Raw genomic sequence first — 16,320 nt, forward strand, 5'->3', positions numbered from 1 at the left:
AAAGGCACTTCCTTGACCTAGGGACTACCTCTCTGCCAAATTTCTAGTAATTCTGTTCAGCCGTTCGGGCTGTAGCTCGTTCTAAAGGTCCTATGGAAAAATGCATGGGAAAAACGCTTTTTGGGACCCCCCTTTTATCTCAGCCCCCGCTTGACGAATCCCCCCGAGACTTTCAGGGTAGGAGCGGAGCGTAGCGCCCCACCTATTTTGAGAAATTCGCGAGGATTCGTCGACCGGCGCCAAAGTTATTCAAAATAGAATGTTGAGGTTTTCCTATGGAAACGTGGTCCTAACTATAACTACCTACTGGCGACCGCCAGTAGGTAATACACACACACATATACATATACACACACATATATATATATATATATATTATATATATATATATATATATAACCTACTGGCGGTCGCCAGTAGGTAGTTATAGTTAGGACCCCGTTTCCATAGGAAATCCGCAACATTCTATTTGGAATAACTTTGGCGCCGGTCGACGAATCCTCGCGAAATTTTCAAAATAGGTGGGGCGCTACGCTCCGCTCCTACCCTGAAAGTCTCGGAGGGATTCGTCAAGCGGGGGCTGAGAAAAAAGGGGGGTCCCAAAACGCGTTTTTCCCATGCATTTTTCCATAGGACCTTTAGACACAGCTACAGCCCGAACGGCTGAACAGAGTTACTTGAAATTTGGCAGAGAGGTAGTCATCAGGTCAAGGAAGTGCCTTTTGTATGTCTGGGGTAAATCTGTTCAGTAGTTCCTGAGAAAATAGCATTTAAATCAATATATATATCTGAGCCAGCTTACGGTGCGCTTACCGTGCGCTTACCGTACGCGTACGGTGACGTGCGCGAGCGCGATTCTGATTGGCTGTTAGATCTTAGTAAACATTCGAATCGGTCGAAACCAGGAAGCGGCGGCCGCCATTTTCTCTCTCGCACTCTGAGGGGCGGAGGAATAACAAAGGGAAAAAACATGTAAAGGAGCTGTTTAGACAGCTCCTAACCACATAGCCTTGATGAAGGTATCCCCAAAGAACCCCAAAGGCCAAAAAATAAATTTTAAATTTTTTTAAAAATTCGCCGATTACGCTTACCGTACGCGTACGGTAAAAATTATAAATTAAAAAAAAAATATCCACACTCTCCATACCCAGTGTGCAAATGATGCCCGTAGGGCACCATTTTTTGAATGGCATATTTTTTTCCCGCAAAAATTCAAAAGATTTCCTTTTGCAACGATGCGCGTAATATGTCCTCCATGTGCACACGGTGCGCGAAGCGCATCGTGCGTACATGGCCCATCCAGCGTAACGTGGGCACACGGTGCGCGTAGCGCACCGCGTGCCCACCGTGCGTGCACGGCACTAACTGCGTAAAGTGGGCGCGCGGTGCGCGAAGCGCACCGCGTGCTCACTGTGCGCGCACGGTGCGCGAAGCGCACCGTGCACGCACGGAACGAACTGCGTTAAGTGGGCGCGCACGCCACGAATGGCGTAAAGTAACTAAGCATTTAAAAAACCGTACAAATTCACTGAAAAAACCATAGGTTTCACACACGTTATAGTTAGGAAATAGCATTTAAAAAACCTTGCAAATTCACTGAAAAAAACATAGGTTTCACACATGTTATAGTTAGCTGGACATTTTACTGATAAAAAAACCAATGAAATTTCCCAGTTATAGTTAGTGCAGGCAACTATAACTCACGCGACCGCAATCCTCTGCTGATGCTAATACTGTATTTAGACAATTATTTGCCCATGTCTTCTTCCATTAAATTTTAGCTATACATATATTACAAATATTTTTTTTTCATAAAGACACATATGTCATCAGCAGAGGATTGCGGTCGCGTGAGTTATAGTTGCCTGCACTAACTATAACGGGGGAATTTCATTGTTTTTTTATCAGTAAAATGTCCAGCTAACTATAACATGTGTGAAACCTATGGTTTTTTCAGTGAATATATATATTACCTACTGGCGGTCGCCAGTAGGTAGTTATAGTTAGGACCCCTTTTCCATAGGAAAACCTCAACATTCTATTTTGAATAACTTTGGCGACGGTCAATGAATCCTCGCGAATTTCTCAAAATAGGTGGGGCGCTACGCTCCGCTCCTACCCTGAAAGTCTCGGGGGGATTCGTCAAGCGGGGACTGAGATAAAAGGGGGGTCCCAAAACGCGTTTTTCCCATGCATTTTTCCATAGGACCTTTAGAACGAGCTACAGCCCGAACGGCTGAACAGAATTACTAGAAATTTGGCAGAGAGGTAGTCCCTAGGTCAAGGAAGTGCCTTTTATAGGTTTGGTGTAAATCTGTTCAGTAGATTCTGAGAAAATAGCCTTTAAATCAATATATATATCTGAGCCCGCTTACGGTACGCTTACCGTACGCTTACCGTAAGCGTACGGTGGCGTGCGCGAGCGCGATTCTGATTGGCTCTTAGATCTTAGTAAACATTCGAATCGGCAGAAACCAGGAAGCGGCGGTCGCCATTTTGTCTCTCGCACTGAGTGTTGTATATCAAACAAGATGGCCAAAAACATGTTACGGGGCTGTTTTGACAACTCCCTCCCACATAGTCATGTTGAGGGAGTCCCCAAACATCCCCCAAGAGCAAAAACGGTTTTTTTTTTTTCGGCAATTTCGCCGAGTACGCTTACCGTACGCTTACCGTAAGCGTACGGTAAAAAAACAAAAATAAAAAAAACACTATCCACACTTACCCCACCCCCTGTGCTTTTGGTGGCCGTAGGCCACCAAATGTACAGGGCTTATTAATAGGTCAAAAAAACTAAATTTTGGCAACATGAAATTATAAAATCGAAATAAAAAAAACACTATCCACATTGACCCCACCCCCTGTGCTTTTGGTGGCCGAAGGCCACCAAATGTACAGGGCTTATTAAAGTTGATAAAAACCGTGCACGGAACGAACTGCGTTAAGTGGGCGCGCACGCCTCGAATGGCGTAAAGTAACTTAGCATTTAAAAAACCGTACAAATTCACTGAAAAAACCATAGGTTTCACACACGTTATAGTTAGGAATTAGCATTTAAAAAAACCTTGCAAATTCACTGAAAAAACCATAGGTTTCACACATGTTATAGTTAGCGGAAATTTTACTGATAAAAAACCAGTGAAATTGCCCCGTTATAGTTAGTGCTGGCAACTATAACTCACGCGACCGCAATCTTCTGCTGATGACATATGTGTCTTTATGAAAAAAAAATATTTGTAATATATGTATAGCTAAAAATGTATGGAAGAAGACATGGGCAAATAAGTGTCTAAATACAGTATTAGCATCAGCAGAGGATTGCAGTCGCGTGAGTTATAGTTGCCAGCACTAACTATAACGGGGCAATTTCACTGGTTTTTTATCAGTAAAATTTCCGCTAACTATAACGTGTGAAACCTATGGTTTTTTCAGTGAATATATATATATATATATACACACACATATATATATTGGAGATGGAATAAATAAATAGAAAAATCCAACCTGCTTCAAGTCCTGATTGGGGTGCTGTGGATGCCTGTTACTACCGGACGGGTAGTTTTGGTGATTTCTTCAACACACACACATATATATATACACACACACACACACACACATATATATATATACACACACACACACACACATATATATATATATATATATATATATATACACACACACACACACACACACATACATATATATAACATTTGAAAAGCAGAAAAGGTACCTGAAACGGCCTCAAAGAAAAAGATGTCGTAGGACAGCTTGTCCGACCGCTGCATCATCTTGATGCGTAGATTGGAGGTAGTAATGTCTCGTGGACATTCTTCCATGTCGCAGTACGGCAGATATTCTCAAGTCATCCCAGCAAACAATGCTGTAGACGCTGCTACTGTTCTTGTGGAATCGGCCTTGGCTTTCCTCAACAATGGCATGTGAGCTTTATCATGGCAGAAATGGATTGTTGATGCTATCCATCTGGCAATAGTGGATTTTGTAACTGCATTCCCCAGAGTAGTTTGGCCATAAGCCACAAACAACTGGTCAGACTTCCTAAGGCTCTTTGTCTTTTGAAGATAGAACTTTAGACATCTCTTGATATCAAGAGAATGTAAGGCTCGTTCCACTGGAGTAGATGGGTTTGGAAACGAAAGTCTTTAACTTTACAAGTTCATTGAGCTGAAACTGTGACGGTACTTTAGGGATGAATGTCGGATTAGTTCAGAGGTGCACGTAGTCTTGAGTGAAGTGTAGAAATGGTTCCTTTACCGTGAAAGCCTGAATTTCACACACCCTTCTAGCTGACGTTAGAGCCAGAAGTAAGGCAACCTTCCAGGTAAGGAATTCGAGTTCAGCCTTGTGTATAGGCTCAAATGGATGTTTCATTAATGCATTAAAACAGTGTTGAGTTCCCACTCCGGTGGAGGAAGCCTGACCGGAGGAAACTCCTGGAAAAGTCCTTTCATGAATTGCTTGATTAAAGAGGACGAACACAGAGAAGGAAGATGGGCACCCTTTCTGAATCTGGAAAGTGCGGCTAAATGGACTTTGACTGAAGAGAAAGAGAGTCCAGATCTTGCCAGATGTAACAAATAAGGGAGGATCCGTTCCGCAGGATCTTCCACCGGGTGAACGTGGTTAGCTTCGCATCAACAGCAAAAACGTCTCCATTTTAGACGGTAGGTTTTAATTGTGCTGTGAGCTCGTGATTTTGTCAATATGTCCCGACAGTCCTGAGGGATGTCCAGGTCCTTGACATCTAAGAAATCAGGAGCCATGCGTGTAAATGTAGAGACTGAGCGTCCGGGTGGAGTACCTGACCTCTGTTCCTCGAGAGCATTGCGGGCGTCGAAAGAAGACGGATCGGCTGGTCCTGGGATAATAGCAGAAGCTCTTGAAACCAGTACTGGCGTGGCCATCTGGGTGCAATCAGAATGAGACGGCAGCCCTCCAACTTCATCTTGCGTATGACTCTCGGGAGTAGAGGTATCGGGGGGGGGGGAAACCGTAAGCACAAATCCCTGACCATCGCATGGACAGGGCATTCCCCCTTGACCACTATTGAGGGTATCTGCTGGCGTAATAACTGCATTTCTTTTTTCTCTAGTTGCGAACAAATCCAGTGCCGGCGTGCCCCAAACTCTGAATACCCTGAGCACTTGAGCCTGCTCTAGTTCCCATTTGTGGCAGTCCGATTGGGACCTGCTGAGCGTGTCCGCTACTGCATTGCAGAGACCTCCGACATGTTCCGCTCTGAGGGTTATGTTGTGGAGTGTGACCCATTCCCACAACTCCTGAGCCTCTCTGGATAGAGTTGCTGATCTTGTCCCTCCTTGCTTGTTCACGTAAAACATGCTGGTGGTATTGTCGGTCCGAACCAGTCCCCAAGAACCTGCAATCCTTGGAAGAAAAGCTTGCAGAGACAGGAAAATTGCTCGCATTTCCAGGCTGTTGATGTACTGTTTCTTGTACTCTGGAGACCACTTCCCCTGTATCTGTAAATCTTGGAGATGACCTCCCCTTCCTTCCATAGAGGCATCCGTAGTGAGGACAAACTCTGGAACCCCCTGTATGAAAGTGAGTCCTTCTGTTAGGTTGGGTATCTGGGACCACCAACGCAGAGCGCTTTTCATGAGTGGTGTGACTGAGGATGTCGAAGGAACCCACAGCCTGTTGCCACTGAAGGTATAGCTCCTCTTGCAGGGGTCTCATCCGAAGTCGTGCCAAAGGCATGAGGTTTATTGCAGAAGAGCACATCCACACGAGTGACTCAAACATGCGGACAGAAACTGACTTTCTTCTGGAAATCAGGATTGCCAGCTTTTGAACCTGCCGTTCGTCGTGAGATAAGAATGTCCTGCACTGGACGGTATCCAGCAGAGCTCCGAGAAATGGAAGGACCTGCATTGGGCGTAACTGAGATTTGCTCCTGTGGACAGTCAGCCCCAGAGAGTGGAACAGACGAAGAGACATTGTCACAGCAATCTTGACTGCGCTTTCCAAAGGACCTTTGAATAACCAATCGTCCAAATACGGGAATACTTGGATTCCCCGGGATCGTAACGCTGCTGCCACAGGAGCTAGGCACTTTGTAAAGATCCTTGGAGCCGATTTTAGCCCAAACGGGAGCACTTTAAATTGATAATGGACGCCAGCCACAGTGAAGCGAAGATACTTGCGATGCTCCGGATGTATTGGGATGTGAAAGTAAGCGTCTTCCATATCCAGAGAAGCCAGAAAATCTCCCTCGTTGAGACGAATTTCTGCCAGTGTGACCATGCGAAATCCCTGCTTCTTGAGGAATCTGTTCAGGTTGCGAAGGTCAAGATCGGACGCCATTCCCCTGATTTCTTTTTGATGAGAAAAAAGAGGGAATAGAAACTCGTCCCCTTTTGAAGTGCGGGAACCTTCTCGATTGCATTCTTGAGGAGCATCGTTAATGCTTCTTTGAATAATAAGTGAAGACGAGGGGGAGGGGGTCTCTTGGGTGGGGTGGTGGGTGGCTTGATGACAAACTCCAAGGTATGACCATTGTTTACCAGGTCTAGAACCCATTGGTCTGATGTAATTTCCTGCCACTTGTCCACAAATGCTGAAATTTTCGCACCCACAGGGAGGGGAAGGGGTAAGAAAGCGCCCTGCAGAGATCACTGCTTCCTTGTGGTGTCTCGTCCTTGATTTTGCGACCTTTTTCATCCGCCTTGACGAGAGAAACTAGACGTGTTGGATTGTCTGTGCGATGACTGATGAGAACAAAAGTTACTTACCTGTAAACTGTGGTTCTCCAGTATTGGTGTCTTTCATAGATTCACATGCTTGAATATTCCCCGTCGTCGAAGTGGGAGTCCCACGGTACATAACAAAGCAATGTAGTAATAACATAAGCCTATTAGGCCTACAGGAAAGAAAAAACCATAGAGTTTATGGATCTACCACAGTTCCTTGGGGCAACTTGCTGGTGTGACGAGCAGAGTGCGACCAACTTTTGAATCATTTATTACGGCTTCCTTGAGCCAACGGGCTGACGAGCCTTGGACCTGCACCTGCACGCCATGAGAGGTACTTCACCTGTTTTAATTAAATTTTGGCAGTCCACGCGGCACCCCTTTACACTGACCTGCTCCCTGCTGACGAGAGGCAACTACCTCGAAACACGTGTCCAGGGATGGCTAATGCATACACATACTTTTCATACATCGTGGCATAGGCGTACTCGCCGTCGCCACTACATCTACCACAGTTCCTTGGGGCAACTTGCTGGTGTGACGAGCAGAGTGCGACCAACTTTTGAATCATTGATCCGAAGACAGGTATCGACGGTTGATGGAGTCGACGACTTGGCGTGTGCCGCGGTCTTCGACGTGGACGCAGATGGAGCGGCCATTTTGACTTTGGTGGTCGGGCCGGAGGCCGAGGCGCTTTGGGGGGACAGAGGGCCTTTTTCTTCGGGTCGGTGCCGATATCCGCCGCTGTGAGTTCGGCGCCGAAATCCCTTGTACTGCGTTCGGTGCCGACGGCCTTAGCGGGCGTCGAAGGAGTGGAGGGCTTCGAGGCCTTCGAGCTGATTACAGCCAGTTTCACTTTCGGTGGAACTGGTGCGACGATTGGTTTCGGTTTCGTTGAAGGGAATCCAGTCGTCTTCGTTAATGGCTCCTGCGGGATGTTCGAGGCCGGGCCCGAAGGCGGGGCCGAAGAACTTTGAGAGTGATCTCGGGTAAGGCCCGGAGGCGATCCCTCGACCTGAGCCTTAGAATGACACACTGACAGCCTCCGTATCGACGGGTGGGCCTGGCTCCTCGCTGGAGCTATCTTCTTCGGCCCCAAAGGCCTCATCGTAGTGTCCTACCTCGTCGATGACTTCTTCCCTTTGAAAAAGCACTTAATCGTCGTCTTCCGATCGTGAATCGTGTTCGGAAGCGGGGCTGGAGTTTACTTCTTCCACGCTCTCTGCGTCCTCGTCCTCGGTGATGAAGATGTTGGCCGGGGCAGGCGCCGATTGCTGCGCTTCTAATCTTGCCGCCCGTCGATTCCGGAGAGTCTTCTTCGATCGGAATCGGGCACAGGCCATACATTTCGACTCATCGTGATCCGGTGAGAGACATTTGTTGCATACCGGGTGGACGTCGATGTGAGGGTATTTAGCGTGGCATAAAGGACACCGTTTGAATGGAGTCCTCGATTCCATCGTCGATGTAAGTTCGATGTTCGGACCAAACGGATCCGAAAGGCTGGAAGAAGGTTCTAAACTAATAAACAAAGTAGTCGATACCGAACGGGAACAGTACCGACGAAAACTAAAGGCCTTTTGGCCTTAAACAGAATTTTCCTAACTTGAGCCAAGATAAGCACATCCGAACCCAATGGCGGAAAAAAACAATCTAAGGATGGAGAGGATGCCCATGCGCACTGTGGTCCAGGGGAGGAGTCACCTATCTCGTGATACTTCGAAGACTCTTCCAGGACAACAACGTGCAAACATCCGGACCCAACACTAGGCGGCGATCTATGCACAGATATGAATTCAGCAGCCCACATGCCTCGAACAAGGAACTAGCCTCCTGTCAATTAGGTGGAACTCCAGGCCAGGGCCCGAAATCTATGGGTCCAAAGACTTCCCCAATGACAGCTAGAGAAGCAAGTGCAGGCACCTCAGAGGCAGGAGGAGTCCTGGGACAGAGCATGATCGCTCTTCTCAATGTCTGAAGGCTACAAAGTGTCTCCGGGCCCCAAATGGCATTGTGCTCAATATTGTTTTTCTTAGGCAGCCGACTACTTTAACAGTTAGTATACCGGGCAGAATGTTAGTGTACAGGGGAGCCTACATCTGTTGAGGCAGTTCGGCGGTGTCCTTCCAGCAGCTACACTCTTTGCTGGAGGGCAGCTAGGCTCTGCTCTTAGAGATCAATCAATCAATCATAAAGGTAGTTGCATGTAGTGCCTCGGACAGGCAGGGAACACTGTTCATTTGCACAGGACAGTTGTTGAACAGCTCCTAAGACACTTACCTGAATATATCTCTTGTATGTTGGAGAGTAGTGAGACAGCAGCCTTTCCACTTGTGCTTCTTCTGTGTTCTCCCTCTCCCACACTGGAGTCTAGCACTACCTAACGAGACATGCAGCAGGGCTTTCCTGATAATACATATATTACATACACTTCAAGCATAACTGTATGCCAAACATGAGACACACTAACTCTTTAGTGTGTGTATTAGGGTCTGGAGAAACGAATATTTTGAATGGTGATAAAGTGAGTGAGATCACTATAATATTATTTAAGTTGCACTAACAAAAATAACAGAACACAGCAGAGAGGAAATATACATTCTGCTGTCTTACAAGCTTGTGTAAGAATTTAACTTTGCAAGGACATGCAGCTGCACAGAGAACAGATATGGAAGGAAGCTGTGTTGGATACATTTGCTTGACTTTTGAATGCGTCTTATACATGGTTTGTTGTGTACAGTGACGATAAGAAACAGTGTATAGCAATGTCACCTCCCATCTACATACAGAATCAGTAGAAAGTAGAGTATATAGAAACCGGAGAATTTGGGAGGGCAGCCACAAAAATTGATTGCTTGAGGGAAGATTCCAGAGTGTCTCTATCAGACTGCACATCTGGCAGCTTTCTGAAGTGCATGGGGATACACTACATAGCCTGGATTAAAATAATTCAAGAAATTACCAATTTTTCAGTCAATCTAATGACCAAGAGGATGATAAAAATATGTAGATGCTTAGCTGGGGGTACGCTAATCTATTTCAACTAGCAAGGATGAGTGTTGTAAAATGTTTTTATAATGCTCATCTCATTTTATAAAATTACTGGGTAGATAACCAGAATTGCTACTAGTATTCTGACAAGGTTGACGTACTGATTGTATATAATAAATATAAACCCAAGGTGGTAAGAGGATTCAACCAGGCGTGCCCCCTCCAAATAGGGAGGTTCCCTAGACAGATATTGAGATGAAATGCTAGGAAGCTCAGTACTTATCCTTCTCTGAGGCCAGTCATGACCTATTAGAGGCGATGCAGCTTTTGGATTTTTGTTGCCTCTATGAAATCCCTAGGGGCATTTTCTAGGTAAAACGCCTTCATGCTAAGGGCATGCATATCAATCTGCCTAGGGACCATTTTAGATTGATGTGAGAAACAATATTTTGAGAACTGGAGGTCATTCCGCAGGGGTTGCTCGCAATACGTCAGGAGGGGGTAAAGGGGAAGTCATTATGGTGAAAGAAATCGGCTATTTGAAAGGGCTGCTCTCCTCTGGAGGCTACAGTGCTGGTTGTCCTGGACTATGTTCACTAACCCACCAAGTTGCAGCTTGTATCAGGGAGGCAGACAAGGGATGAGTCTGTAGAGAGCACGTCCAGCAGGACAATACCCGCCTGGTTACAACAAGCACCAGGCCATCATAGTTCATTCTTAAACAGTGAAACATGCATTTTCCTGTCAAAACCAGCGTGATGCCTTGTATGTAGGTCTCAAATACCATGAAAGCTATGGGTTCTATTTACATGAGACTGCACAGTCTCTCCTATCCGTTAAGAACCCTACCCCCAATAGGGGCCCAAATAAAAAAGGATCAGCCCCTGACTTTATATGCTGCTGCCAAAATCGTTATGCACACAGCTTGAACAGCAGAGAGAATAGTCACCCTAATTATGAGAGGTGCACTTTTGATGCCCCACTTCACATCACAGCAGACCTCTGCTTCCTAATATTCTTAGTCTCACTCAACTTCCTTGCCGCTCATTCTAACCTGGCTCTGTTTTGTTCCTTTTAACCTCACCTTCGCCTCAACCTCCCTCCCACTCCTGGTTCATCCTTTACCTTTTCACAGCTATCCTTTGTTTAGTTTCCTTTATTTTCCTACTTCTGAGGAGATCCTCCAGAAATGGACTGCTGCCCATCTAAATAGGTTTGTACTAAATGGTTACATTCAGTTTGTTTTGATCCCTGGTAAAGGATGCCATGCATCACTGGCTGTCCTACTGAACAAAGTACTGATACCCTGTTTGGCTGAGTTCACTTGATTAGACAGCAAACTTAAAATCACATAAAATGATTTTCAAGGTCAAATTGAAAAATTACACAGGGCTGTCCACAAGCGTACAAGAGCATTTGAATGGCATGGCTTCTCCAAGCCATGCAGAGTACTTTCACCCCAACATGCCTCAAAGTTGGAGAGTTATCAAAAAAAATCTATAAATACAGGGTCATACCACAATTTTTAAGAAAGGACAGATGCACACAAAAATACAACATTCGGTGGGGAATTCAACGGGTAAATGTCATTAGCAAATAAACTGAAACCATCGTTCTAACCCCCATTGTGTACTTGCTACTCAAAATACAAACTATTAACTCAAAGACTACAATCTAACCCAAAGTTCCCAAGAGCTGGCTAGCTATAATACAATGATAGTGTTCTACCCAAACTAATCAAAAAGAATAAGTATAAAAAACTATCCTGTGCAAGTGGAAATCATTCCAAAACCTCTCATACCATACATGGTGGGTGTGGGTCTGCTTCACAAAAAGCACAGACATCTTTAACAGCAATTACAACTACCAGACTTCGCAGAAACTATGGAATAGACTAGATCTATAAATGCAAAAAAATAAAACTCGGAGAAACACTGCAGCACCAGCAACTTTGGGGCCTACCTCACATCCCTTTCTCATTCCGGAGATTAGCAACGACACCTACCTTCAGATCACGGCTAGTGCTCTACCCTAGCCATTCAATCCCTCTGGGGTCCCCTTGCGACATTTCCCTTGTGTCATTTCCCTCCCCCTTCACCTCTGCCTCTTCATAGACCGCCTCCCCCTGGGTTTTCTACCACTAACATTTCGAAACCCACATCTGTGATTTAGATCTGTACCCAGCGGATGGTAAAGCGTTTTATCCTTGGATGTTTTTAGATGCCATATTCATTCCTCTCACTATATTCGTTCAATAACACTCCTTATTTTTCTTTTTGTATCCCCCCAAAAACTAGGAATACTTTGAAATAAATATAATTCAATGCATTATAATTTCAAAACAGCTGGTTTCTAAAAAAAAAAAAAAAAGGAGTAATTACATTCAGACAACGGCGGTATTACAACCAGAAGGGTGAGTGAGTGAGTAAAGTGAGTTTATGGAGCAAAAAAAGGCAGATTAAAACAACTAAATATGATGCAATATCAAGGTAAAGATTAAAACGTTTGTGTTTATATTAACAAACCACAAGAGACTCATCGCTGATGTATTAAAAGTAACCCTGGGCATAGTTTGGAAGTAGCGCTACGCATAGCTACGCAAAGTGCACTTCGCGAGCTACGAGTAGCACTTTGCGAACTGCGTAGTACCCTGTTCGCACTGTGCAAGATGCCGTTTTCAATGATTGCACAGTGCGGACAAGCATCCGGCACTGTGCAATCATTGAAAACGGCATCTTGCACAGTGCGAGCAGTAGTTATCTGCCGCTCTAGTACATTTTTACTCGAGCTGCAGCTTTCTCAACGCGGACTGGTAGTTTCTCATTGCGAGCATACGCGACCACTCGCAATGAGAAACCGGACCTCCCCGTGTTGAGAATCTCGCTGGGAGGTTTATTTTCCACGCTCGCGATCGGCAACTTGATGTTGCTGATCGCGAACGAGTAAAGAGTCTCACCGGGAAATCATTTTGCTTGTTCGCGGTCGCCAACTTGACGTTGAGGACAGCGAGCAAGCAAAAAATGACCGCTACGCGCGTTTGCACGGTTCTATGTGCAATTTGCGTAGTGCGAAGTAGCGTAAACTTCGCAAACTACACAAGCGTAGTGCTTTGCCCAGGCCTCATTAAAAGCAGCATCGTGCTTTACACATTATTGTTAAATAGCTAATCCAGCAGAGAATGCTAATCCATAAAACACATTTGACAAGAGCCAAAAATGAGAACGTACAGGAAAAGCCGAGGTCTGCGAGGACGACATAGCGGCGGTCAGTGGCACTGCTCAGCTGAGGGAAATAGATGTCGATGATAAAGAAGACGATGCACCCCAGGAAGGCAAGGAATCCAATTCCGATACCATAACGACACGCGTCTTCGTTGCCATTATAAAGGCACCTCACGGTGGATGTTGGGTCGTTCCAGTACCCCTCGGAGATGATGCAGGCAAAGACAACCAGCGCAAACAACTGCACAAAGGACAGAAGAGAAAGGGTTACATGCTGCTTTCAAAGGCAAGAGCACAAACATTTGCTTTTATCAGTCCCAAAGGGTCTAAAGGACAACCCAAAACTGTCATTCCATTAAACACATTTAGAATAATGCAATGATCTTACTGTTTTGCTTCAATTAAACAGAGCCGATACTGGCGAAGACAGAGAACTGCCGGGGACCGTAAATGCTAACCAAATCAAGGACCAGCTTTCAATCGCAAACACAGTTGGTGCGGGATTTTTAAATCAGCTCAACCCGTAGGTGAGGGGAGCGCTGAAGGCCTCGACCCACCAGCTCAGTGATAAGTGTGCCATGCACATGATTAACATATCCCCAGTTTCGCCAATTCCACACTGGTGGACAGCGGCTGCACGGGTTAGTGGTTTACTGGGAAGCCAAGGAGATTAAGCATGAATTAAGCGGAGGTGGTGTAGGTTGTCTATAGGTGTAGGTGTGTGTGAGCCGTGCCCGGACCTTTTAGGGGAGGGTTGGGGCGTGTTCCGTGTTTCCGGGGCCATACCCTGGTCAGCCAAAGTTTTCCCAGTTTGCCGCCTCGTACATGAGGCCAGCAGGAGTTTCGGAGCCCCCTTCACATCTCCCACAGTCTCTTTTCTGCAGGTTCAACGCAGATTCCCATTTTGGCAGCGCGCTTAGATTCCAGCTCTGCAGCCACAGTCCAGCAGGAGCCTCCAGGAGCCGAATGGACTCGAGAGCTTTTTCTCACCAGACCAGAGCTGCATGGCCTGGGGTGCACGTTTTTAGGTTGTTTAGGGAACGAGGATTGTGTACCTTGATAGCCGGTGAAGGTGTTAAGACTCACTTTGAAGGTGGAGTGTTCAGGTTCTGAGCGCTCAGATACAAGTATAGGCAAAGGTAATTTCTTGGGTTTCAAATGCCTATTTCCCTGTAGTGTTATTCTGTGCGTTTGTACTATCCATTTCTCCATTTTAAAGTCCAATGTGTTGTGACTGTTAATTGCTAGCTAACCTTCCCCCGACGGTTTGAGCAATTTGAGCGTGCCTTTGTCTTTCTCTGGTCACGCCGGGCCTTTAGGACTGTAGCGTGCCTGGCTTACGCAAGAGGGTCAATTTTGCGGTGCCCCCGTTTTGCGAAATGTACTGGGATAGCTTACGGCGGGTTTTCCAAGTAAGGATGTGCGCAGGTACATGGTTTCGGGTTTTTTGTGGTAGGCCTGGTGCGAGGATGCAGAGTGTGGTGAAGAAAGGTTCCAAGCACCCACGAGCTGAAGTTGATATGGAGACTTTGATGCTTAGGATGGATGCAATGTATGACATTTTGGTCCGGTTGCGGCTGCAGGCCCCTAGGAGTCAAACTAGTGAGCCAATAGCAGCAGGAGAGAGGCCTAGGAGGTGGCTCCCAGGGCAGCATTTCCCCCAGTTAAGTGGGGCAAGGATTGGAACCTCATAAGGAAGTAAATACGAGTACTGGGGTCACCCTGCAAGCTCTGCCAGCATGTAGATCTGGTGGCACAGGGTAGTGTTTCTGCCATAGTCCTACCAGTGGCAAGTGGTATTATTGTTCAGAAAGTTAACAGTTGCTTGATAAGTGGGGTTACGCCAGCTAGTTTCGTTAGCCAGCCTGATTTGGATTATTTAGCCAGTGTGTTGCCTTAGCTTTCGATGGTTGGACTGTTGCCCACTCCTCTAATGGGGAGCGCTGGTCGGCATGGCACAGGGAGAGAATGTAGAGAGGGCCAGGAAATTAGTGGCTCATCTTGACAGTGCGGGGGTCAGGGAGTGCAGGTGGGTTGCACACCTTTGGCAGGAGCCAGTGGGGTAACGCTTACTAGCCCTGCTGTGCAAGGGACTCCAGCTTTGGGTACCCACTTGCCAGCAGCGTGCCTCCCGCGTTACCAGTAACCGTAGGGTCACACTCCCTTCCCAAGAAAAAAACAGTAACAGGTACGGGGCATTAATGCCAAGAACTGGTTTGGGGGATGTGCGTTCAGACCATGGCCTGTTGGGCAGGTACATGCCATTGGATATTAAAGACAAAATTTGGAAAACAAGTTATGTGGATATGTGCAAACTGATTGCGGAAAGGCCCGAAAGGAAGGAAGGCAAGTGGTGCAAAGATTGCGGCCATTGACCTTACAAAAAAAAGCGGGTGGAGGAGACTGATGAACTGAAGGAAAGGATTTACAATTTTCCAAGCTAACATTGCGAAACACTTTACTAACTTAGGGGCCAAGCTAGTATTCTACCATAATAGAATTGCGTGCTCGCACGAGGCGTTTGATGGCATGGCCTGGAGGGATTATGACAGAGTTTAGGAGGATTAAGGCAACTATGCCCACGCTGGACTAGGATCAGATTGATGTGCATATTTGTCTATGTAGCCACAATGGTTCAAAGTTACTCCTAGTCTGCCCTTTCAGGTGGGACCAGGGACGAGCAGCAGCCGGGGAGTGGGGTGGACAATCCTGTTTCAGGCCCCCTGGGACATGCAAGTACAAACACTGCTGTTCCTTCTATGGCCTGCCTTTACTTTCCGAGCCCACGCGTTTCAAAAAGTCTAAGGACAGAGGTGCCAAAAAACAGAAGTGATCACCCCCTTTTAAGCAAGGCCCCTTTCTCCAGTTAAGTGGCAGGCTCTCATGGTTCAATGTTTATAATAACCCCACAGCAGTGCAAGCATTGTACAAAGGTTTTAAAGAATGTTTTAGAATCCCAGCAGTGGGGTGTGTAGAGGTCCCCTACTGCATGAATCAGCAGTCACTCAGGTCTAATCCTAGCGTCACCAGGGCGAAGATCCTCAAGGAGAGGAATCCAGGGAGGGGTGGCGGGTCCCTTTGATCCCATCCCGCTTGAGAATTTTGTCTGCTCCACTCTGGGGGTAGCCGCCCAAAAAAGAGCCCAGAGAATACTGATTGATACACAACTTATCAGAACCTAAGGGTCAGTCTGTGAATGAAGATGAAGCCTTATGCTCCTTCAAGTACGCTTCTCTTGACCAGGAGATTCTGATGCTTCAGGAGCTTGAGCCTGGAACGCTCTTAGAGAAGTCAGACATTGAATTGGCCTTCTGCCTGCTCCCTGTACACTGGACGCCTATCTACTGGGTGTCCAGCAGTTAGAGTGCTCATTTGAT

At 46.4% G+C, this 16,320-nt stretch overlaps 1 protein-coding gene across 1 annotated transcript in view; it reads right to left on the minus strand.

Annotated features, from left to right (window-relative positions):
- SYNGR2 (synaptogyrin 2) overlaps window positions 1-16,320 on the minus strand; it is a 259,994-nt gene that overhangs the window by 133,309 nt on the left and 110,365 nt on the right. Inside the window, exon 2 of the mRNA XM_085617484.1 lies at window positions 12,950-13,184. Coding sequence (XP_085473610.1) covers window positions 12,950-13,184 — 235 coding nt within the window. The remainder of the gene's footprint in view (window positions 1-12,949; window positions 13,185-16,320) is intronic.

The sequence above is a fragment of the Triturus cristatus genome, chromosome 7 (assembly GCF_964204655.1).
Source record: "Triturus cristatus chromosome 7, aTriCri1.1, whole genome shotgun sequence".
NCBI lineage: Eukaryota > Metazoa > Chordata > Amphibia > Caudata > Salamandridae > Triturus > Triturus cristatus.